At 55.9% G+C, this 22463-nt stretch overlaps 1 protein-coding gene across 1 annotated transcript; it reads left to right on the forward strand.

Annotated features, from left to right (window-relative positions):
- Positions 1 to 1845: 1845 nt before the first annotated feature.
- VEGFA (vascular endothelial growth factor A) lies at positions 1846 to 16427 on the forward strand (the record flags this gene model as incomplete). The annotated part of the gene is made up of 8 exons (XM_069489053.1): positions 1846 to 2709; positions 5702 to 5750; positions 8797 to 8993; positions 9788 to 9864; positions 10214 to 10243; positions 12030 to 12101; positions 13277 to 13408; positions 16067 to 16427. Coding segments are annotated over 8 exons (1443 nt in total), but the record flags the coding sequence as incomplete, so codon positions are not given.
- Between the last annotated feature and the right edge of the window lie 6036 nt (positions 16428 to 22463).

Consider the following 22463-nt stretch of genomic DNA (forward strand, 5'->3'; position numbering starts at 1 on the left):
CTATCTCAGCACCAGGTCATGCCCTGGCCAGATCTGGCCAGATAATGAGACCGATTGGTCTCTCTCTTCCCATAGGTATCAGAGCCCCCCTTTGTTGCCTGGGGGAGCCTGGGAACAGCTGGGCCAGAGCCCAGCCCGGAATTTTTCCAGGCTGGTTCCTATATACAAGGGTGGGATGAGATGGGGGGCTTTGAGGAGCACTTAGGGAAGACATGGGGAGTTGGAGGAAAAGGGGGCTTTGCTGGAAGGGAAGGGACTTGGGGAGAGGGGAAAGGCTGCAAGCTTGGAAAAGTAGCCAAGGGACCCTGAGGGAAAGGGAGGACTGAGGAGAACCCCCCAATTCTGTACAGAAGATGAGCTATGAGCCTGGGCTGGGGCTGATAGAAGCCTTGGCCCCCAGCCTGGTGGGAGCTCTGGGCAGCTGGCCTACAGATTTTCCTTAGTGCTGGTGGGTAGGTTTGAATCATCACCCAGGCCCTGGTCTCCATCCACCCCCACCAGCCCCCTGGCCTCAGTTCCCTGGCAACATCTGGGGGGGAGGGCCCCAGGAACAAGGGCCTCTGTCTGCCCAGCTGCCTCCCCCTTTGGGTTCTGCCAGACTCCACAGTGCATACGTGGGCTCCAACAGGTCCTCTTTCCTCTCGGTCACTGAATAACCCCAGAACTACACGTCTTCCCTTTCTCAGCTCCACAAACTTGGTGCCAAATTCCTCTTGACAGGGAAGCCTCTCTGGGCACTTCCCAAGGGACCCCAGTCACTCCAGCTTGTTGGCTGCAGCTCACTTTGATGTCTGCAAGCCGATGAGGGTTCCAGAATGACACATTGCCCAGATGGACACACTGTCCCCCCTGTGCCCAGCCCAAGGGTCTCTGCACATGGGGCCATTCCAGTCCCAAACATGCAACTGTTTGGGAGGTCAGAAATGGGGGTTCAAGAGCACCCCCAGCTTTCCAAGGTCCGATCCTTCTAGAGCCAGAGCCGGGGTGTGCAGACAGTAGTCACTAGGGGGCGCTCGGCCACCACAGGGAAGCTGGGTGAACTTGGAAGAGCAGCGTGTGCGAGAGTGAGGACGTGTGTGTGTGCGTGCATGCGTGTGTGTCGGGGTTGAGGGCGTTGGAGGGGTGGAAGGGCAGGGGCCACTCCGGGATTCCAATAGATCTGTGCGTCCTCCTCCCCACTCGTCCCTGTCCGGCTCCCCGCCCTGCCCCCACCCCTCCAGTATCCCCAGCAAAGAGGGGATAGCTCTCAGACCCTGTCCGCACATAACCTCACTTTCCTGCTTCCTCCTCCCTCAATACCCCGCGGGCGTATGTGTCTCTGGGCAGAGTTTCAGGGGGAGATGGGTAATTTTCAGGCTGTGGACGTTGGTGGGGGTCGAGCTTTCCCTCGGCTGTGGTGGGCTGGGGGGGCCCAGGCCACACCGGGTGTCCCCAGGCGAAGGCAGCGCCCGCAGCCCGAATCGCCCGCACAGGGCCGGAGGCGAGGGGCAGCGGCTCGGCCCCTGGCCCCGCCCAGGAGGGCGGGCCGGGGGCGGGGTCCAGGCGGGGCGGGGCCAGGCCTTTTTTTTTTTTTAGTCGGCTGGTGTCGGTGGAGATCGCCGAGCCGTGGGGCAGCCGGGCTGTGCGGAGGCCGCGGCGCAGGGGCAAGCGGAGCCGGCGGCAGCGGCGCTCTGTCGCGAGACGCAGCGGCGAGGCGGACCGTCCAGCGGACTCACCCGCCAGGGGTCTCGCGCTGGAATTTGATATTCATTGATCCGGGGTTTATTCCCCTCTTTTCTTAAACATTTTTTAAAAACTGTATTGCTTCCCGTTTTAATTTATTTTTGCTTCCTATTCCCCACTTAAATCGGGCCGACCGTTTGGGGAAGATTGCTCCTTTACTCCCCCAGCTCACTTTGGATTTCGGAAACCAGCAGAGAGAGGAAAGAGGTAGCAAGAGCTCCAGAGAGAAGTCGAGGAAGAGAGAGAGACGGGGTCAGAGAGAGCGCACGGGAGAACGAGCAGCGAGAGGGACGGGGCAAAGTGAGTGACCTGCTTTTGGGGGTGACCGCCGGAGCGCAGCGTGAGCCCTCCCCCTCGGGATCCCGCAAGCGACCAGCGGCGCTGACGGACAGACAGACAGACACCGCCCCCAGCCCCAGCGCCCACCTCCTCCCCGGCCGGCGGCCGACGGTGGACGCGGCAGCGAGCCGCGGGCAGGAGCCGGAGCCCGCGCCCGGAGGCGGCGTGGAGGGGGTCGGGGCTCGCGGCGTTGCACTGAAACTTTTCGTCCAACTTCTGGGCTGTTCTCGCTCCAGAGCAGACGTGGTCCGCGCCAGGGGAGCCGAGCTGAGCGGAGCGGAGAGAAGTGCTAGCTCGGGCCGGGAGGAACCGCAGTCGGAGGAGGGGGAGGAGGAAGAAGAGAAGGAAGAGGAGAGGGGCCCGCGGTGGCGACTCGGCGCTCGGAAGCCGGGCTCATGGACCGGTGAGGCGGCGGTGTGCGCAGACAGTGCTCCAGCCGCGCGCGCGCCCCAGGCCCTGGCCCGGGCCTCGGCTCCCGGAGGAAGAGGAGCCCGCCAACGCGCCGAGGAGAGCGGGCCGTCCCGCAGCCCGAGCCGGAGAGGGAGCGCAAGCCGCGCCGGCCCGAGTCCGGCCTCTGAAACCATGAACTTTTTCCTCTCTTGGGTGCATTGGAGCCTTGCCTTGCTGCTCTACCTCCACCATGCCAAGGTAAGCGGCAGTGCCCGCCTGGGGCCGCGGGCCGCTGCGAGCGCCTCTCCCGGCTGGGGACGTGCGTGCGAGCGCGCGCGTGGGGGCTCCGTGCCCCACGCGGGTCCATGGGCACCAGGCGCGCTGCATCCCCCTCTGTCGTCGTACGTGTAGGGGGAGGGGGCGCGCGCTAGGTGGGAGGGCACCAGGATAGAGTCTCACCGCCCACGCGGGCCCTGCCCACCCACCAGAGTCACCGCACGTACGATCTGGGCCGACCAGCGGAGGGCGGGAGCCGGAGGAGGAGGCCGAGGGGGCTGGGCTTGCGCTGAGGCTGGAGGCTGAAGTTTGCTCCCGGCCGCTGGTCCCCAACGAACTGGAAGTCGGGGCAGCGGGGGCGGGAGCCAGAGCCCCGCGGCCAGCGGAGTGCTCGGACCTTGGACCACGGGAGGGCGGAGAGCATGGAGGGGGGCAGGGCGCAGGCAAGAGAGGGGGCTTGCTGTCACTGCCACTCGGTCTCTTCGGCCTTAGCCGCGAGTTTGGGAAAAGTTTTGGGGTGGATCGCTGCGGGGACCCCCCTCCCTGCCGGGCCACCTGCGCCGCACCACCCCCGCCCGTCCCCGCTAGCGTCCCGCTTGGTGCCCGCCCTCCCCCGCCCGGCCGGGCGCGCGCGGCGCGGAGCAGATTACATCAGCTCGGGCCTGGCCGGCCGCGTGTTCCCGGAGCCGCGGCTGCCGGAGCCCAGAGCCCAGTGCTACGAGCGGCGCCCCTCCCCCCGCCGGCCCTTCGCGGGAAGGTGACCTCTCGAGGTAGCCCCAGCCCGGGGACCCGGCGGAGAACCATCCCTACCCCTTCCCACCGTCCCCAGCCCTTACCCTTGCTCTGTGCTAGGATGAATTTCCTGACCCTCCTTCCCTTTCCCCGTTTCTTCCCTAGCATGGAGAGAAGCCCCTGCTACCCCTTTATTTTTCACTCCTCTCTGCTGAGAAGATCTATCTAACCCCTCCCCAGCCCCAGAGTCCAGGGAAAAGATGATCGCTGTCAGAAGTCGGGGCCCACCCTGGTGCTTTGTCGAGACTACCGAAAGTCCCGACTTGGGGACAGTGTGCTTCCCTCCCTTCCCTAAGAGTTCCCAATGAGCTGTGTTGTGGCTTTTATGGGGGTGGGTGAAGGCAGGGTTTAAAGAGTGTCATTAGCCCACTTTACCCTTTTGGAGAAATGGTTTGAAATTTGCTGTGACATGGGCAGCATGGGAATAGCCGTTCCTGAACCTTTGGAAGGAGCTCCTGCCAGCCTCACACACACTTTGTCCTGGTGAAATGGGGCGTTGAAGCAGGTGGTTTTTGGAACTCCAAACTTGCCCACTCAACTTGCTTCTCAAAGCCACGTAAAGGGTCCTTTTCTGCTCCCCCTACACCTTCCCTCAGCCAGAGTCCCCTTTGGAGAGGAGACAGAAGGAAGGACATGGACAGGGGTCCCTTCTACCACCAGGAGTTCCTCAGACCCTGGCACAAAGGCCTTGGCTTCAGGCCTCCAAGAAGGGAGGAGGGGGAGGAGTGGCTGCCTGGCCACAGTGTGACCTTCAGAGGCCCCCAGAGAAGGGCACCTGGCCCCTCCCTGCCTAGAACCACCGCTCCGGTGCCCCCTGGCCTTGGAGGGGATATGAAGTTTCTGTCCCCTTTTCTTGTTGGGGCCCAGGAGGATTGGAGGGTGCAGGGAGAATGTTGGTAGGGGGAAATCAGGGGGTGTTGTGGGAATGGGTGAGGGGCTGAGGTGCAGAACCAGGGGGTCCCTCAGCAGTGGGAGGCTGTCCAGCTGGGAGCCTGGGCTCTGTTGTCTTCCCTTGAAAGGGGCTTCCTCTGACCTTGGCTCTGGGGGCAAGGCTGGAGGACCTGGGTGGGGTGCATTTTGGGTGTGTGGGAAGGAGAGAGAGAGAGACAGTGGGACTCCCTCCCAGCAGGTCCTGGGGTTCTCTGGGCTCCGCACGAAAGAGGAGAACGGGTGGGGTGGGGAGTCGGTGGGAACCAGAAACCCTGAGGACAGGCTAGGAGAAGCTTTGCCAGCTTGTTGCTGTCAGGTCCACATGTCTGCATGTGTTGACCTTCACGGCTTCTGGGGAGGGGAGGAATGATCTGTGGGGGTAGGGAGGGTTGGGGGAGGCTTCAGGCCTAGGGTAGTACAGGGGGCCCCCTAGGGGCTGGGCATTGCTAAGGCATAAAGAGCTTCTCTGGTGGCATTTGAGGAAGGTGCCCAGGTGAGAGGAGCTTGGGACCTCCTCATTCTGGAAGGGAGAAGACACCAGGGAAAACGGTGGGCGTGGGAAGCTGGTGAGGCTTTGGAAATCTATTCAGGCTCTAGGGAGATTTGTGCAGGGAGGGAAATGGGGCTCTCTCCTGCCCTGGGGTTTCCTCCTGTGTTTTTCCCCTCTAAGCAACCTGTGGGTATGCTAGATATTCCTGAGGACTGGGAGAGTTTGGATGGGGGAGGGTGGTTGGCACCCTTTGGTCCTCTGCACCCCCTCCCTCTCCAACACCAGCTCACCCTGGTATTTGTCATGTCAGCAGGAGAAGGTCACCATGTTGTTTTTCTCGCCCCCAGTCCTTCCTTCCTGCCCCAGTCCAAATTTGTCCTCCTATTTGACCTTAATACTTACCCATGGCTTTGGACCAGGAAATCAAGGGGGCAGTGAGAGCAAGGAGAGGGAAACATGGGGACAGGACAGGGGACCTGGACAGTGCAGCATTCTGGTGTTTTCCTCCTGCATTTTGAGCCTCCACCTCCCAACATCTGGTTAGTCTTTAACTTCCTTGGGTTCAGAATTGGAGTGGTCCAGGAGTGGTGGGCATGCTCTGTGCCCGTGGGGACTCCTGGCTGTGCCCTCTTCGAAACTCAGAAGCCTTGGAGAAGCCAGAGGCTGTGGGCTGGGAGGGAAGCAAGGAGGGAGGAGGGGCTGGGTGGCTGGGCCTTTGTGCCCCTGCCCATGCCCACACCTCGCTCTTTGTTCTGTCCTCAGTGGTCCCAGGCTGCACCCACGACAGAAGGAGAGCACACTACCCGTGACGGTGAGTCCCCCTGGTTTTTGGATGGGGGCCCCTGCCCCCTCAGGGGATGGGTGGGAGGCCCTATTCCTTTTCCACACCTGTGGGGAGGGGGGAAGGGGGAAGGGGTATAGCTATATGAAGACCAAAAAAGAGGTGGGTACCATGAGGTTAACCTTTCAGTTTCTTGATGACTCTCTTCTCTGTTTGGGTTTCTGCTAGAAACAGAACTTGTCTTTTTCTTCTGCTCTTTTCAGTAAAATTTTATTTGGAGGGGGAGCCTTGACCACAGAGAGGAAGACAGTGTTCAGGGATCCCAGATGTTGGGGGAGGTGTCCCTTGTCCACCCCTGCTTTTGGGGAGGATGGATGTTCAGTGTCAATTCCTACGTAGCCATATCCCACCTGTGGGGGCTGTGACCCTTCTGTGTGAGCTGGAGGTGCAGAGGGGCCAGCCTAATGGGATCTCCCCTCCCTGTCCCAGTTTGCATTCCTCTGGGGGTGGAGAAAGCCCGAGTGGACTGGGTTTGGGTGCTGTGAACTTCCCTCCCAGGCCAGCAGAGGGCTGGTTGTAGCTCCCAGGCGCCCCGCCCCCTGCCCAACCCGGAGTCTGCCTGCCTTTTGTTCCGCTGTGGTTTGGAGCAGGGATCCTCCCATTTCTCTGGGGACGCTCTGGCTCTCCCCACCGCTGAATGTGGCGTATGCTCCAGTTCGATGCCACACCCCCAGCTCGCCACCTCTGAGGAGGGAAGGCCCCGGGGTCTTCCTCCAGGCTAGTTTCCTTGACCTAAATCCCATGTGTGGCCGTGGCGGGTAGCAGCCAGGGGTAGTGATGCCCGGCCGGTTCTGCCTCCTCCTTCTCCACTCCAGGAACTCTTTCCTTGGCCCAGGGCCTGGCTTTCCAGCCACTGACAGGCCCCTTGCTCCCAGTGTGCCACCCACCCCCTTTGGCCTCCCAGTGGTCTCTGTGGTCTGGGAGAGGCAAGACAAATGGTCTTTGTTTGCTGGAAAAAAGGTTGTCTGCGATAAATAAGGAAAACCACGAAAGCCTGATGTTGGAGTGTATGTGTGCATACTGCTTGTGCAACAGGAGGCCAGCTCTCCTCGAAGGTAGTGGCTGGGACATGAGGGGTGCCGGCGAAGTTGCCCCCTCTCCCTCCCACAGGCCTTGGGGATTCCAGGGGGAAGCTTTTCAGAGAAATTCCCAACCCAGGTCTTTTTACTCTCAGCTACCAACTCCTTGCCCAGGACAGACCTTTCTGCTATCCCCTCCTGGGTGGGGCTGCAAGTTTGGGCCACCTCTGTTCCAACATGATGAAGGGTCAGTTCAAAAATTCTTGATTAGTCATCTAAAGTGTAGACCTGCCTTAAAAATCGATTTTTTTTCAGACTTCCTGGTCTCATTTACTCTTTTTGACAATGTTTTACCTTTGCCCTCTGGGGTTAGAGAAGGATTCTGGTCTGTCGTCTGGTTAGAAGTAGAGACCTTGGGGAAGGTGAGGGACTGGCCTGGCTGACCCTGCTGTTCTTTATGTTGTCACACCTGTGGCCTTCTCCCCTCCAACCTATTGTATACATACCCCGACTCATCTTCCTTTACCCTTTTGGAAACAAAGCTTGCGGGGAGGAGCGATGAGGAGGCTCAGTTGCGGTCTACAGGGCATACGCTTAAGATGCGTTGGTGAAGTTCCAAACTTTGTATTACCCGGGCTGAGAAAAGGGCAGTTGTTCTCAGGGCTGGAAAGACAAAACCCCTCATTTCAGCCTCCGTTTCAGTGCCCTTAGAGACGAGCCCATTCCACTTATACAGATGAGCTGAGTCGGAGGCCCCAGAGAGGGGAGGGACGGGCCCAAGGTCACACTGAGTTACGGCCACAGCCTGGGCTTCCTCGCTGGCTGGGTGTGATTTCTTCCCTCTGTGTAGGGGAACCCATTTCAGGGACAGGATTGCTCTGTGGTGGTAGCGGGGTATGATGGGGAGTGGCAGGCTGGGCCATGATTTGGAGGAGTCACACTGGAGTCCTGCATTTATTTATTCTCAAGGGCCCCGCCCCTATGGCCCAGAATTATCCCTTCATGCTCCGATGCACCCCAGGCTTCACGGCCAGCCTGGGAAACTGTCTTTACCCTGCTCTCCCTCCAGATCAGCTTCTAGAAATGCTCTGTGGCTGCAGTGGCAGCACTGTTTTTTCCATGATGCAAGCAGTTTGCCCTCTTGGGCGGGGTTATCGTTGGCTGGCAGGGCCGGCAAAACGTGCCCGCCCACTGCCACCTGCTGGTTCCTGGCGGACCCAGCCCCCGTGCAGATGCCCACCACCTCCTCAGCTCGTCTGGGGAGGAAGTCGGGCAGGTGGCAAGGTGCCTCCTGAAGCCTCTCTGTTTTTGCATGGCATAGGTTTGGGAAGCCTTTGGTGTCAGAGCTGATTCTAACTCTACCACTTACTAGCTGTGTGGCCTTGGGGCAAGTCACTTAGCCTCTCTGAGCCTCCAGGTCCCCTTCGGCAAAATGTTATTCTCTAATAGTACCATGTGGGGAATACTGTGTGAGATGATAACTATGGACTACTGTACACAGTGCCAGCATGTAGGAAGTGCTCAAGAAATGTTGGTGTGGCTGCTGTTATGGCTGGCTGTGGGGAGGTTGTAGGAAAATAGAGACCAGCTTGGCAAAGCTGACTGTTCCTCCTTTCAGGGGAAGCTTAGAGCACCCTCAACATGTGTACCCATGCTCAGACTATCCTCTGGCATCAAGGCTGACCCAGGAATTGGCTCAGCTGTCACAGTGAGGCCAAGGGATCAGATGTTGGAGGCCATCTCCCTTGGAACTGGACAGCATCATGTAATCTTCGAAATAAAAACAGCCCTTCATCAGTGTTGATGTTGGAAAGCCTAGGGAAGTCCTTCCAACACAGCAGAAGGGACTTAAGTTAGATTTTTAGAAGGACTTGCCTGACAGTGGGTACTTCTCATGGAAGCCCTGAGGAGTGGCTTTACAGAGCTGGGTAGAGACAGGGGCTAGCCAGCTCTCTTTTGTATTCCCCACTGGGCTCATGTCACCCCCTCCCATGCAGTAGTGAAGTTCATGGACGTCTACAAGCGCAGCTACTGCCATCCGATTGAGATCCTGGTGGACATCTACCAGGAGTACCCTGAAGAGATCGAGTTCATCTTCAAGCCGTCCTGTGTACCCGTGATTCGATGTGGGGGTTGCTGCAATGATGAGGGCCTGGAGTGCGTGCCCACTGAGGAGTTCAACATCACTATGCAGGTGGGCACCTGTGGGGAGTGGGGGCAGGGGGAATAGGAAGGGGCATAAGATTTTGGGAACCAGTGGTCCTGGGTCATTTCCTGGGAAGCTCTTTCCAGGAGGAGCTAGACTTGCCTTGTCCGGCTTCTGCCTTTGAGTCGGACAGGAAGAGGTATGGTGGGGTCTTGCCTTCTGTGGAGAAGATGTTTGCATTTCCTGGGACGCCGAGGTTCCCAGCAAGCCCTGACCACCTGCTCCTCCTCCTCGACCTTTGCCTCCTGGGCTCAGGGGCGGGCTGTTGTCTGTGAGCCCGTTTCCTCTCTTGGAGGGAGCTCTGAGGACTCTCCCTCCGTGGGAGCTCTGTTTGGGAAGCTGGATGAGAAAAAGCCAGTCTTTTGGTGCTACCTGGTGACGGGGCACGTCTCAGCCTAGATAGGGCAGGAGGGAGCTGTGAGACACGGGGAGGGGGTGGCTGTCTGGTAGCTACTAGGGGTCAGGGTGAGGTCTAGAAGGGGTGAAAGAAGGGGAGGGGATGGGGAGTGGTAAGAACCCAGGATTTGAATTCCCAGCCTGGCCAACCCTTGCAGCCATGTCTGCCCTCAAGTGGAGCAGGGGCTCCTTGAGGCCAGCAGGGTTGGGGGAATTGGGGTGGTCCCAAGGCTCTTTCCTGCTAGAGCTCCTGGTCCACCCCAACTCCACTACCCACCCCTGCTCTGTAGAACCCCTGGGTGCTGAGTGGCAGGAGCCCCGGGAGTGTCCCATCTGGGTATGGCTGGCTGGGTCACTAATCTCTGATCTGCTTCCTTCCCCTCCAGATTATGCGGATCAAACCTCACCAAGGCCAGCACATAGGAGAGATGAGCTTCCTACAGCACAACAAATGTGAATGCAGGTGAGGATGGAGTCACGGATTTAGTCAGCAAATGGCTGCAGGCCCTGAGCTGTTCCAGGGCGAAGCATGTTGCCCTTGTTAGCCCATGTCCGCCTTCCAACTCTGTGGCCTTGGGCATTTTATAGCAACGTGCCTCAGTTTCCACAGCTGTAAAATGGGCACAATGTTAGTATGTACTTCATAGCATTGTTATAAGGATTAAGCGAGTTATTGTTTATAAAGGCATTAAAACAGTGTAGCTACATCATAAATACTATGTTGAGGTTTTCCTACTGTTATTGTTATCCCTAGCATTATCATCACCATTTTAACTCTGTTTTTTTCTCTTCTCTCTCCCTACCCATTACAGACCAAAGAAAGATAGAGCAAAGCAAGAAAAGTAAGTGGCCCTGACTTTAGCACTTCTTTCTCTCCTTGGCCAGTTGTCTTGGTTTGGGGCTCTTGGCTTCCTCTGTTGGGGGATCGGATGGACTCACCAGGTCAGGGAGTTGGTCTTGTGGAGAACTTGTGGCAGCAGTCGTGGAATGGAGCCAACTCCAGGATTCTGGCTCGAGGGTTAGTGAGAAAACTTAGCTGGGAGCCTCGCAGTTCCTTTGGAAGAAGCAATGCTTCCCAGGTCTCCAGATCATTCCCTACCTTGCTGTTTTGTTGTGTCAGGGAGCAATGTGGACACCGGCTCCCTGGCTTGTTCTAGGGCACCCACAGTGGGGAGAGGAGGTGGGTGGCAGAGAGGTCAGCTTTTGTGCGTCAGAGGAAACGGCCTCTTTTGATGGCTACCGTGGTGCTGCGATTGGATTTGGGGCCAGCTGAGGGTTTTCTCGATGCGTGCCCCTCAGGAGGAGTAGGGCAGGCGGTAGACACACGACCATCTTGGCCAGGGAGAAAAAGTTGAATGATGACCATTTTCAGAAGCTTCCAGTTTTTCAGCATGGAGGGTCGGGGCAGGATGGGGTGAGGGGCAGCAAGTCTTTAAGACAGGGTGAGCAGCTGGCACTGGGGACAGGCCTACAGGGAAAGAGACTGAGAGAGAGCACCTGTGTCCTGCCTTCCCATCCTGTCTGGCCCCACTGCCCTGGGGACACTGAAGTCCCCTAGGCCTCAATCCCTGTGCCTCTTTCCTAAGCCCCCAGCTTCCAGAGTGTGAGTATGCGAAGACCCTCCTCCTTCCATCCTTTGGCCGCCTTCTCCTGAGGAAGAGCAGACTTGTCCACTCTGGTCCCTTCTCCTCTTCCTTTCTTCCCTGTGACAGACATTCCGAGTTGTGTTCTCTTGGGCCTGACAGGCATGGAAAGTGCTGGTTCCCTTGAGGGGAACAGGCTACGGCCTGCCCCCCTTGCCTGTTTCCCCAAATGACTGCTTTGCCCCCGGGGAGAGCTGGGGGCTCGCCTGGCTCGGAAGAGAGCCTGGTGAGATGGAGTAGCAGGCTTTGACAGGACAAGCACCGCCCAGGCCCCTCCTCTCCAACCCTCCCTAACTCCCACCCCACTCTATTGCCTTCTGGGGGCCGCAGGACATCTCAGCCCAGGTGATGGCTGGGCGGGCTGGTACCTTTCTTGTGCTACTCTTGGTTTTGTGCCAGATCTCAAGGTAGCTGCTCCCCCACACTGGGATTCCCAGAGGCAGGTCTTGAAGGACCCCTTGTTACTATAGTTGGAAATGAAGGCAGAAGGTGCCTAAAGCACTGCCCCCCATCGCCGATCAAGTGAGATCTCTGACCTTTTCCCCAATGTCTGGCCTACTTTTTATCGCCCCTGACCTTCAAGGTCAGACTTGTACAGAATTGCTGGGCGAAGAGCCTGCCTCAGGGCTTTGCCCCCTGCCTGGGACCAGGAGCTGCTGTGAGCATGGAGGCTCTTGGGTCCTGCGTCCTCCACCCAGTCTCTGCTTCCCACCGAAAGCCTTGCCCAGGGCTGAGTTTGCCACCCCAGGATGGGCACAGTAGGAGAAGGAGCCACCCGGTGCATGCTGCCCAGGCTCACCTGTGCTGCTGTGTGGCCGCCTTCCCAGAGACCACCCGTCTCCCTCCACGCCTTGCTGCAGGAAGCAGGCCCCTGCGCGGCTCTGTTGCGGTTGTTCGCACCCCTGCCCTCCTCACTGCTTCTTTTGCTGTCCCCTTCCCCCTCCCTCGTTCTCTCTCTGTCTGTCTCTGTTTTTTTATTTTCCAGAAAATCAGTTCGAGGAAAGGGAAAGGGGCAAAAACGAAAGCGCAAGAAATCCCGGTATAAATCCTGGAGCGTGTACGTTGGTGCCCGCTGCTGTCTAACTCCCTGGAGCCTCCCTGGCTCCATATCAGAGCCCTGCCTGCAGTACCCCATAACGCTGCCTCCCTCCCTTGACCCCTCCTGGCTCTCTCCTTCCCTTCTGGCCCGTGTCTCTCTCTCACTCTCACTCCACTAATTGGCACCAATGGGTACATTTGGTGGTGGTGTTGCTGGTCCAGGGTTGAGGTTGGGTGGGGGGCCCTAGCGGGCCTGGAGGATTCAGGGAGGGGACTCTGGCTTGGCTGGGCACCGACTTTCTCTCACCCACTGGGCACTGGTGGCGGGCCCATGTTGGCATGGGTGCCAAGCAATGGTGCTTGCTCACCCAACTGGTTTCCACTGTTCTAGGCTTCTACACTTGTCTGGAAGCTGAGGGTGGTGGGTAGGGCAGGCATGGCATGAGGAAGGGCTATGAATGACCGGAGGCAGCTTGTTGTCAGCTGAAGGAGGAGCTTGGGTGTGGTCAAGCACCGTGTAACAGGCCCTCTTCATCTCGTGGAAGTGCCTTGGCTCCTCGTGGACTTGGGCCTCTGGAGAGGAACCCCGTATTCCAGCCCCACCAGGGCACTCATAGAAGCCTCCCTGTAGCGTGGCCTCTTCCTCTGGGTTGTGGAGGCTGTGGCTGCCCTGAACCCCTTGGCCACCAGTGGCCTGGCCTGTGGACGCTGCCTCTGGGCTTAGCCTACCATCACACCCTACGTTAGCCTACATTTGGTGAGGGGGCCTGGACCTGAGCCCTTGCACAGGGAAGAGGTGGCCCCTGGCGATCTCAGTGGTCCCCAAATGTCCCCGAAGGTGAAGAGTCAAGGTGTGCTCATCTGGGGACAGCAGCAGTTGGGGCCCTGCGGCCTGAGACTCATCCTTGTCTCCTTGGGACACAGCACTGCCCCTTATGGCAGCCTCTTCCTGCACTCTCTGCCTGTCTGTGCCTGCCTCTTCCTGTGGGCAGGCGTCTAGCCAGTGCTGCCTCTTTCCGCCACTCTGTCTTCTGCTGTAGTGCTTCCACCCTTCCAGGGCTTGGAAGGACCTGGGGGCTGAGGAGCCGGGTGGGGATGCAGCTGTGGATGTGTTAGGGGGTTGTGCATGGGTGTTTTTTTCTCTCTCTCTGCTGATGCTCTAGCTTAGATGTCTTTCCTTTTGCCTTTTTGCAGTCCCTGTGGGCCTTGCTCAGAGCGGAGAAAGCATTTGTTTGTACAAGATCCGCAGACGTGTAAATGTTCCTGCAAAAACACAGACTCGCGTTGCAAGGCGAGGCAGCTTGAGTTAAACGAACGTACTTGCAGGTTGGTTCCCAGAGGGCGAGCGAGTCAGAGAGGGGCATCACACAGAGATGGAGAGAGAGAGAGAGAGAGAGAGAAAGAGAGAGAGAGAGCGCGCGCGCCTGAGAGGGGCCAGCTGCTTGCTTGGCTTCTAGCTGCCTGCCTGGTGACTGCTACTTTCTTTGCTTGTGAGGCCCCTGAGGTGGGCTGTGGGCGCTGGTCCAGCCTGGCGGGGCCTGTTCAGAGGTTGCTCTGGTTGCCTGAGTGGGTAGGCTGGTGTGGCTTAATGTGGTGGTGTGGACGCAAGCTGTGTGTTGTGTCCTGTGGTCCTGCTGCTCGTAGTGGCTGTTGGTCCTGATGTTGTTACGACCTCTGGTACTCGTGCTGAGAAACTGAGAGCCCTTCCGGGTGTGGAACCATGTCGGCAGAGCGCAACATTCTCAGCGGGCCTTGCCACTGCTCTCCGGAGTCGGTACTTCAGAGACTTCTCATCCCCTCGGGGTTTCTTCATGGGGGCAGGGATGAGTCTCCCCCCCTCAGTCTGGGGCTCCCTGAGGACAGGGCCGTGTCTCCCCTCAGACTGGGGCTCCCTGAGGACGGGGCCGTGTCTCCCCTCAAACTGGGGCTCCCTGAGGATGGGGCTGTGTCTCCCCTCAGACTGGGGCTTCCTGAGAACAGGGATGAGTCTCCCCTCAGACTGGGGCTCCCTGAGGACAGGGCCGTGTCTCCCCTCAGACTGGGGCTCCCTGAGCACAGGGATGAGTCTCCCCTCAGACTGGGGCTCTCCAAGGATAGGGCCGTGTCTCCCCTCAGACTGGGGCTCCCTGAGGACAGGGATGAGTCTCCCCTCAGACTGGGGCTCTCCAAGGATAGGGCCGTGTCTCCCCTCAGACTGGGGCTCCCTGAGCACAGGGATGAGTCTCCCCTCAGACTGGGGCTCTCCAAGGATAGGGCCGTGTCTCCCCTCAGACTGGGGCTCCCTGAGGGCAAGGGCTCTGGCTGTTGGTTTAGGACAGGGTAATTCTTCCTACACATTGAAGGAGGTGTAGCATCTGAGAACGCTAGATACCTTTAAGCCCCCTCCAGTCAGAGTGACAACCTGAAGTAGCCCGCACATTTCCAAATGCCCCCAGGGTGGGTGGAGGGAGGGGGCTGAGCTCACTCTCCTAACGTTAGGCTGTGAATTCCTTGAACCTGGGCCTTAACCTCCATTTACCGTGTGAGCCCCAGGCATCTGTGCCTCTGTTCCTTGTCCATGTGGGGACCAAGGAAGTGTCAAGTTCATGAGTGAATACACGACTGAGTTCAGGGGAGCACAGGGCCATGACAAATAGCAGGCAATCTTTGGGTGCCTCCATCAGCATTCTTTGTACCACTGGCCTGTGCTCCAAGTGAGGGGCCTTCTGGACCAGGGTGAACTCCACCCAGGGAGGAGGGGCTTCTATGGGGATTCCTCGGGTAGGGCCAAGGCACCTCCCAGTTAGCAGACATTCCACTAACAAAGTCCTTGGAGTGTCCCCTCCGGCCCCCGCCAATGTTCCTGTGGCTTGTGAGTGCTCAGGGACACCAGAACCAGGCCCTGAGTTGTGGGGTTCTGTCTGTCTTGGCACCATGTGAAGACAGGAAGTGTACATTAGTGTTGAGGGGTGGAGTCTCTGCCTCACTCCAGGGCTGGATGAGGGGTCTCAATTTCCCAGGGGGCCTTGGGGCTGATGAGAGACTTGCCATTTTAGGGTTTCTGTGGTGGCTGTTCTGCAGAGAGACTGTCTGGGGTGGCAGTGGGGTGTGAAGCGACCTGGGAGCTAACTGCAGTTACTTTAACCTCCAGTGACCGCATCTAACCCCCAACCTGGCTGTATCTGGGAATTTTAGTTTCCAGGATCGGAGTCTTAGGACCCCCATTCTCAGGCTCTCAGAAGGGCCAGGCCTTCTCTGTCTCATCGAGGTGCGGAGGATAACAGATAATCAGCCCAGGGGCAGGAGCGTGAGGAGAAAGTTCTGGGAGGTCCCCTTTGCTTCCACAGGAATAGTGAAACCACCAAATCGTCGCCCCCACCCCAAGTTAAACAGCGTATTAGAAAGGAAAGGCAGCCTAGGACCCGGGCCTGCCGGCCAGGTCCAGAGAGATGAAGCCCACAGTCAAGGCCGGGAGGTGGGCATGTTCGCCACCCTCCCAGGGCCCAGGCCCTCTGGCTGCACGGGGGCGGGAGCCTCACGCCCAGGGCAGGCCCTCCCCTCTGCCAGTTTGCCCTGGCGCAGGGTGCCCTCCCGAAGGCCCTGCCCGTCCTCTTCCTCATACCAGCCCTGCGGAGAGCTGAGCAACCTCCTCTGCAGGGGCCTCTTCTGATTAACTTCATCCAACGCTGGTCGCCCATCAGCTCTTAAATGTCAAGTAGGGACTGTTCTTTGGTACTTGTTCATTTGTCGCTTCGTAAAGTGTTCCCACGTCTCTGTCTTGTCCCCGGTAGATTGCAAGCTCTAGAGGGCAGACTGGGAGCCCCCGAGCATGCGCAGCCGCTGCTCGGACGGGGCCGGGGGCTGGGGCGCTCCCTCACACTGTGGCTTTCTGTCGCAGGACGGCACCTCTCCTGGCCTCTCTGCTCTCGTGGGGCGGCCGCCTGCCTCATGGCTCGGCCTTCCCACTTGGCCCTAACCGCAGCCCTGGTTTCCCCTTTCCCTCAGATGTGACAAGCCGAGGCGGTGAGCCGTGCAGGAGGAAGGAGCCTCCCTCAGGGTTTCGGGAACCAGACCTCTCACCAGGAAAGACCGATACGGAACGACCGACACAGAAGCCACGCTGCCGCCACCACACCACCGTCACTATCGACCAGAAACCTGAAATGAAGGAAGAGGAGACTCTGCGCAGAGCACTTTGGGGCCGGAGGGCGAGACTCCGGCAGAAGCATTCCCGGGCGGGTGACCAAGCACGGTCCCTCTTGGAATTGGATTCGCCATTTTATTTTTCTTGCTGCTAAATCACCGAGCCCGGAAGATTAGAGAGTTTTATTTCTGGGATTCCTGTAGACACACCCACCCACATACATACGTTTATATATATATATAATATATATAAAAATAAATATATATATTTTATATATATAAAATATATATATTCTTTTTTTTAAATTAACAGTGCTAATGTTATTGGTGTCTTCACTGGATGTATTTGACTGCTGTGGACTTGAGTTTGAGGAGAATGTCACCACCCAGATCCTGACAGGGAAGAGGATGGGACGAAAGACTCTGGCATAATTTTTTTTGTCCCTTTTAGGGGGCCAGGGTCCTCTCCCCTGCCTGGGAACGTGCAAGGCCAGGGCATGGGGGCAAATATGACCCACCCTTGGGAACACCGACAAACCCAGCCCTGGCCCCAAGCCTCTACCCTGAGTCAAATGGACAGAAAGATGTATGACAGGTACAGTGACGAGGATGCTGGCTCCAACTAGGAGTTTGTGGAGCTTCGGGACATTGCTGTGCTTTGGGGATCCTCTCCACGTGCTACATGGGCATCTTGCCCCCCGGGGCACTGCCTGGAAGATTCAGGAGCCTGGGCGGCCCTCCTCTGCTCTCACCCGCTTCCTAGTTGCCCAGGGGGCCACTGACAGAGGTCCCAGCCAAGAGAAGAGACATTGGTGGAAGCAGCAGCCTGGAGACAGCTTCTCCTCCTGGGACCCACCCTGGTCCTCTTCCTGCCACCCCTTCCTGGGGAGCAGCCCAGGGGGACCTAATGTCCTCAGACCATTGAAACCACTAGTTCTGTCCCCCCAGGAGACCTGGCTGTGTGTGAGTGGTTAACCCTCCTCCGCCCCCCGACCCTTTCCTTCCCGAGGCACAGAGAGACAGGGCAGGATCCACGTGCCCACTGTGGAGGCAGAGAAAAGAGAAAATGTTTTATATACGGTACTTATTTAATATCCCTTTTTAATTAGAAATTAAAACAGTTAATTTAATTAAAGACTAGGTTTTTTTTCAGTATTCTTGGTTAATATTTAATTTCAACTATTTATGAGATGTATCTCTTGTTCTCTCTTGCTCTATCTTATTTGTACTGGTTTTTATGTATAAAATCCGTGGTTCCAATCTCTTTTTCCCTGATCGGTGACAGTCACTAGCTTGTCCTGAACAGATATTTAATTTTGCTAACACTCAGCTCTGCCCTCCCCTTTCCCTTGGCCCCCTACCACACATTCCTTTGAAATGAGGTTTCAATATACATCTACATACTATATATATATTTGGCAACTTGTGTTTGTGTGTATATATATATATATATGTTTATGTATATATGTGATTCTGATAAAATAGACATTGCTATTCTGTTTTTTATATGTAAAAACAAAACAAGAAAAAATAGAGAATTCTACATACTAAATCTCTCTCCTTTTTTAATTTTAATATTTGTTATCATTTATTTATTGGTGCTACTGTTTATCCGTAATAATTGTGGGGGGAAAAAAGATATTAACATCACGTCTTTGTCTCTAGTGCAGTTTTTCGAGATATTCCGTAGTACATATTTATTTTTAAACAACGACAAAGAAATACAGATATATCTTAAAAAAGGCATTTTGTATTAAAGAATTTAATTCTGATCTCAAAGTTCCTCTTGGTTTCTCCTTCTCCATTGAATCCTTGTTCCTGACCTCCTCTGGCCCCGTTTCCCTCCTCTCTTGGGGAACATGGCATTTGTCTTAGGTCTGGGAAAGGGGTGTCTGATGTGTGGGATATGGGGTGACCCACCTCGTTGTACTGGGCAACGTTCTTCCATTCTGTCTGGGCTGGTCCTGGGGGAGCCCTGGGAGTGGGGGTAGGGGAGACAGCTCCTTAGGAGCCGAGGGCCCTTGCAAGGGGGAATGCTGCCTTCAGGAATTGGGTGATGCAGGCCACTGTCCCTCGGTCAAGGAAGGACTGGCCGTGTCTCCAAGCTTGCTGCCCAGGAGATAGGAGAGGGCTGTGTTTTGCTGTGGGGTCTTGTTGGTTACACTACAGGCTGGGAGCGGGAAGGGGGTGTTGCTGGGAGGCTGCGACCCCAGGGTATAATTTAGTGAGTCCCTGAACCTCTGAAAGAGAGACCCACAGGTCTGATTGCCACTGATGGGACTCCCTGCCCCACCTTGCTGCATGTGCCTTCTCTCCTGTCCTGGTCCTGGGGAAGATGGAATCTGTCTGGGTCTTTGACATTGCAGAGCAATGCTTCCTAATCCACTTCCTCTAACCATAAATATGGTTTGAATAAATATTGGGCCAGCTGTTGTGCTGTGGCATAGGACGCTGTTATAAGACACAACTCTACCCCTCAAGGATCTGGTGAGGGTGAGTGGGTGGGGAGACACAGAATTATAAATCTGTGAATAGCAAGTGGATAAAATGTGCTGGGGGCATCTGATCTAGCTTGAGGGTGGGAGTTGTATTGGGGGTGGTGGCTGCGGGGGGAGGTCTTCCCGTGATATTATATCTAGGCTGCCCCTCAAAGGATGGGTAGAAGACAGGCGGAACAGGGCAGGGGGAGGTGAAAGGGTGGAGGGCATCCCAGGCAGAAGGGAGGGTGTGCGAGCAAAGGCAGGGAGTGGGTGAGGGGGTTGAGGCTGGAGAGGGGTGGAGGTTGGCTGGAGAGGAGTCTGCGGCTCAGTGCCAGGAGCCTGAGACCTGGCCGGGATGGGCAACAGCTGAGAAGCTTAGCCACAAACGGGGAGTGGCCCGGTCAGACACGCTTTTCCATGGTGCCTGGCAACAGTGCGAGCAGCAGAGAGGCCAGTAGGAGGCTACTGTGGTCCTTTAGGGGGAGATGCCCCCAGGGTGGGAAGATGCCCTGGGTGACAGGCACTGTGGGCTCTTTGGGCCCTTCGCCTACGCTGTGTGGAGGACAGGAGGCAAGGTCTCTGCCTTCAGGGAGCTTTTGCTCTAGTAAGTGCTCCTTTCCCAATCATCTAACACATGTCAGCATCTACTCTGGCTAACACTGAATCTGCACAACAGCCCTGGGAGGTAGGTGCTATTGTCATCCCACCTGGACTTTTGCCAGAGCCTCTAAACTGGCCTCCTGGAATCTCCTCTGGCCTCCCTTTTAGTTGATTCTCACACAACAGCCGGAGTGAGCCTGTTAAAATGGGAGCCAAATCATGCCAACTTTTGGCTCAAAACCCTTCAGAGTCTCTGTTTTACTCAGAGATAAAGCCAAATGGCCTTAAAAGGCCTGCACCACCTCCCTGATTACTCAATGACTTCTGACCCCCCCACCTTGGTCACTCAGTTCCAGCCACACTGGCTTCATTGTTCCTCAAATGTAGTAGGCATGCTCCTGCCCCAGGGCCTTTGCACAGGCTGCCTTCTCTTCTGGAGCACTCTTCCTCACACATGGCAGTGTGGCTGGCTCCCTCACCTTCAAGTCTTGCTGCCTTCTCAGTGAGGTTTACTTTGACCACTGCATTTACAATGGACCCCCCTTCCCAGTCTGCACTCGGGCTCCTCCTTTTCATGATCCCATCATTTTTCCTGTAGTACCTGTCACCTAATAAACTCTAGAACAGCACTGTCCAAAAGAAATATAATGTGAGCCACATATGTAATTTTTTTTTTTTTTTTTTTTTGAGACAGAGTCTCTGCTCTGTTGCCCAGGCTAGAGTGCAGTGGTATCATTATAGCTCACTGCAACCTCCAACTCCTGGGCTCAAGCGATCCTCCTGCCTCAGCTCTCGAGTAGTTGGGACTATAGGAGTGCGCCACACCCGGCTAATTTTTCTATTTTTAGTAGAGACGAGGTCTCGCTCTTGCTCAGGCTGGTCTTGAACTCCAGAGCTCAAGCGATCCTCCTGCCTCAGCCTCCCAGAGTGCTACGATTGCAGGTGTAAGCCACTGCTCCTGGCCCACATATGTAATTTAAAATTTTCTGGGAGCCGTATTTCCAAAGGTAAAAAGAAACAAGTGAAATTAATTTTAATAATATATTTTATTTAACCTCAACATATCTAAAATATTTCAATATCTAATCAATATAATATTAATGAGAGATTTTACAGTTTTTGGTACTAAGTCTTTGAATTCACTGGTGTACTCTTTATACTTGTTGCATACCTCAATTCTCTGTAGCCACATATCAAGTGCTCCACGTATACACGTGACTAGTGGCTACCATTTTGGACAGTTGACTTCCCTTTTTTTCTCTCTCTCCCCACTAGAATGCAAACTCCACGAGGGCAGAGATTTTGTCTGTTTTGTTCATGGCATCTCTAGCTCCTGGAACGGTGCCTGGAACATAGTACGTGCTCAATAAACATTTGTTAAATGACTGATGTTGAAACAGACCTGGAGACTGAGAATTTCATGCCAAGACTATGGCGATAGGTACAAGGTTTCTATAAAGATGTCAGGAATGGCTAGTGGAGGGCTTGCTGGGCAAGTGGGGACTTGAGCAGGGCTTGGCTAGAAGTGAACTCAGAGTCAGCCAGTAGGGATTAGGAGCAAAGGCCTCTTCATCAGTGACAGTACTGTTTCCTCCTTTTAGCCTTCCTGGAGACGGGGCTCATTATTCTTGCTTAACAGATGAGAAGCAGGAGGCTCAGAAAGGGTAAATAACTTGCCCAAATTTACACACAACCGGTAAATGGCCAAGCCAGAATTTAAACCAGCTTTTCTGACTCCAACTCAAGTGCTCTTTCCACCACACCACAGCTGCCCCAGGCTAGGGCAGGACATCAACAAGTAAAAATGAGGCCGGGCGCGGTGGCTCACGCCTGTAATCCTAGCACTCTGGGAGGCCGAGGCGGGTGGATTGCTCAAGGTCAGGAGTTCGAGACCAGCCTGAGCGAGACCCCGTCTCTACTAAAAATGGAAAGACATTATATGGACAACTAAAAATCTATATAGAAAAAATTAGCCGGGCATAGTGGCGCATGCCTGTAGTCCCAGCTACTCGGGAGGCTGAGGCAGTAGGATCGCTTAAGCCGAGGAGTCTGAGGTTGCTGTGAGCTAAGCTGACGCCACGGCACTCACTCTAGCCTGGGCAACAAAGTGAGACTCTGTCTCAACAAAAAAAAAAAAAAAAAAAAAAAAAAAAAAAAAAAAAAAAAACAAGTAAAAATGAGTCGTCTAGACTGAATACAAACAGGCAGAAGAAAAGTGGGACAGGGGGAGGATATAACGGTGGCCAAACCCAGGGCTGAAATCCAGACTTCCCCAAGTGTGGTAAGGCAAGGCAAGGCAAGGCAAGAGATGTCTCCAGGGGCTGGGGCTCGTCAGTGGAAGACAGAAACCTAAGCACGCAAGAGATTGCAACACGCAGCCTTGGATAACAGAAACAATCTTGAAATAGACCAGGGAGAAAAGAAGGAGAAAATGAAAATGCCACATCCCCCAGTTGTATAAGACCTGCTCAGACACTCCCCTGGAGCCTTTCCCAAGGATCTCTCAGGACCCAGAGAAGACCTAATGAAGTTCGAAGACCTGCCCTGCCTTCCCAGCTCATCTCCCCTCTGTGGGACTCACACCCTGCGATCTGGCCATTGTTTTCCCTGGAGCTTCTCTGTTCTGCCTGGCCTGAGACCCTTTCCCTTCCCCCAAAGGAGCTACCTACCCTGGTCAGAGCCCTCAAAGGCCTTTAGAGCCCCTGCTTCTCCAGGGAAACTGCCAGCCCACTCTCCTCCCTCCAACAGCACCGCCTGCAAGGAGAGTGGCTGGATCCACACAGGACTTGGTGACTCTGGATCAGTGTTGAGTGTTAGGACCATTGTAGCGGCCTGTGTGCAAATAGTTCTTCCCATCCCTGTGCACACGTGCTCTCTTCCCAGCAAGAAGTAGGGTCTATTTTTCCTCCTTTTGAATTTGGGCTGGCTTTATGACCAGCTTTGACTAAGAGTGTGGCAGAAGAGATAGTCTGGAACTTTTAGGTGTAGGCCTTAAGAGGCACTGTAAGTTCCATTTTTGTGCTCTTGGAAGGCAGCTGCCATGCTGTAAGGAAGTCCAACTACCCTGCTGGAGAGAGGGGCCGTGGAGGGAGGGAGAGGAGGGGAGGGAGGGAGAGAGAGGGCTTCAGCCAGTCCCCAGGTGTTTCAACCACCTCAAGCTGAGGGACCAAACACGTGAG

The sequence above is a fragment of the Eulemur rufifrons genome, chromosome 15 (genome assembly GCF_041146395.1).
Source record: "Eulemur rufifrons isolate Redbay chromosome 15, OSU_ERuf_1, whole genome shotgun sequence".
Classification (NCBI taxonomy): domain Eukaryota; kingdom Metazoa; phylum Chordata; class Mammalia; order Primates; family Lemuridae; genus Eulemur; species Eulemur rufifrons.